The sequence below is a fragment of the Condylura cristata genome, unplaced genomic scaffold (genome assembly GCF_000260355.1).
Source record: "Condylura cristata isolate star-nosed mole 26May11 unplaced genomic scaffold, ConCri1.0 scaffold00009, whole genome shotgun sequence".
NCBI lineage: Eukaryota > Metazoa > Chordata > Mammalia > Eulipotyphla > Talpidae > Condylura > Condylura cristata.
The window spans coordinates 1,465,611-1,467,111 of NW_004567110.1; the positions used below are offsets into that span (position 1 = coordinate 1,465,611).

General features: G+C 73.7%; 1 protein-coding gene across 1 annotated transcript in view; it reads left to right on the plus strand.

Moving 5' to 3' along the window:
- The window catches only part of LOC101622172 (cytochrome P450 11B1, mitochondrial), a 6,423-nt gene that overhangs the window by 2,607 nt on the left and 2,315 nt on the right, over window positions 1-1,501 (plus strand). Inside the window, exons 2-4 of the mRNA XM_012722881.1 lie at window positions 6-161; window positions 1,072-1,271; window positions 1,342-1,493. Coding sequence (XP_012578335.1) covers window positions 6-161; window positions 1,072-1,271; window positions 1,342-1,493 — 508 coding nt within the window. The remainder of the gene's footprint in view (window positions 1-5; window positions 162-1,071; window positions 1,272-1,341; window positions 1,494-1,501) is intronic.

Genomic DNA, 1,501 nt, shown 5'->3' on the forward strand with positions numbered 1-1,501 from the left:
CGCAGGCTCAGCGTGGGGGGGAGGCAGACGGTGTCGCTGATGCTGCCCGAGGACGTGGAGAAGCTGCAGCGGACGGACGGCCCGCACCCCCGGCGCGTGCCCACGCTGCCCTGGCTGACCTACCGGCAGCAGCGGGGGCACGCGTGCGGGGTGTTCTTGATGTGAGTCGCGGGGCTGGAGCGGGCCCTCTGGGTGGCGGGAGGGGCGCCCGCCCCGTGGGGTGCCCAGGCGGGGGGCAGGGTGCTGCCTGGGGCGTGAGGAGGAGGGGACGGGCACCGCCCCTCTGCACAGGCCACAGGCTGCCCCTCAGGGCACTGCCCGGGCCAGCACGGCCTGGGGGCCAGCGCCCAGGGCCCCGGGGCTCCGGGCGGGTCTCTGGGGAGGGCCTCGGTGCCGGGGGCGGGGCCCGCAGCTGGCCCTGTGCTGTGTGTGCTGTGGACGCGCGCAGTGTCTCCGCCTGGTGTGGCCGTGTCTGTGGCGGCCTGCCTGCGTGCGCCCTGCTGGGCCCTGGGTGCTGCGTGTGCACGCGTGTGCCTGTGCGCCCCGCCGTGTGCCCTGGCTTCCCGCAGGTGCAGGCGGCGGGGGGGAGCAGGTGTCTCCTCATGAACTGCAGAGGTGCCAGCCTGCCCCTCGTCTCCGAGGCGCCGGACCCTGGCCCCGGGCTCTGTGCAGGGCGAGGCCGGTGGCCAGGCCGAGCTGCAGGGCTGTGCGGCAGGCCTGGGTGGGAGGGCCCGTGGCCACCTCCGCCCTTGCGGGAAGGTCCCCGCTGAGCGCCTGCGGGGAGTTTGCAGAAACCGGGGCACATCTAGGCAGCAGCAACCCGGACAAAAAGCCCACCTGAGCACACGGCCCCCGGAGACCCCACGCAACCCCCGGAGACCCCACGCGGCCCCAGGAGACCCCACCTGGCCCCCGGAGACCCCACCTGGCCCCAGCAGACCTCATGTGGCCCCCGGAGACCCCAAGCGGCTCCCGGGGTCCGTGGCGGCCCACCCCGCCATGCTTGCGCTCGGCCCTCCAGGCCTCTGGCGAGGAGACGGGGCCTGGACTGAGCGCTGCCTCTGCCCACAGGAACGGGCCTGAGTGGCGCTCCCAGAGGATGGGGCTGAACCCCGAGGTGCTGTCCCCGCAGGCCGTGCACAAGTTTGCCCCGATGGTGGACAGGGTGGCCAGGGACTTCTCCCAGGTCCTGCGGGCCAAGGTGCTGCAGAACGCCCGGGGCAGCCTCACCCTGGACGTGCAGCCCAGCATCTTCCACTACACCATGGAGGGTGCGCGCAGAGGGGGGGTGCGGGGGGGCGGGGGGCGCTGGGGGCGGCTCAGCAGCACCCTCTCCTGCAGTCAGCAACCTGGTCATTTTCGGGGAGCGGCTGGGGCTCCTCACGCAGAGGCCCACCCCGGGCAGCCAGGACTTCATGCTGGCTCTGAAGAACATGTTCATGTCCACCGTGCCCCTCATGTCCCTGCCCCCGGGCCTGTCCCGCTGGGTCAGCGCGGCCAT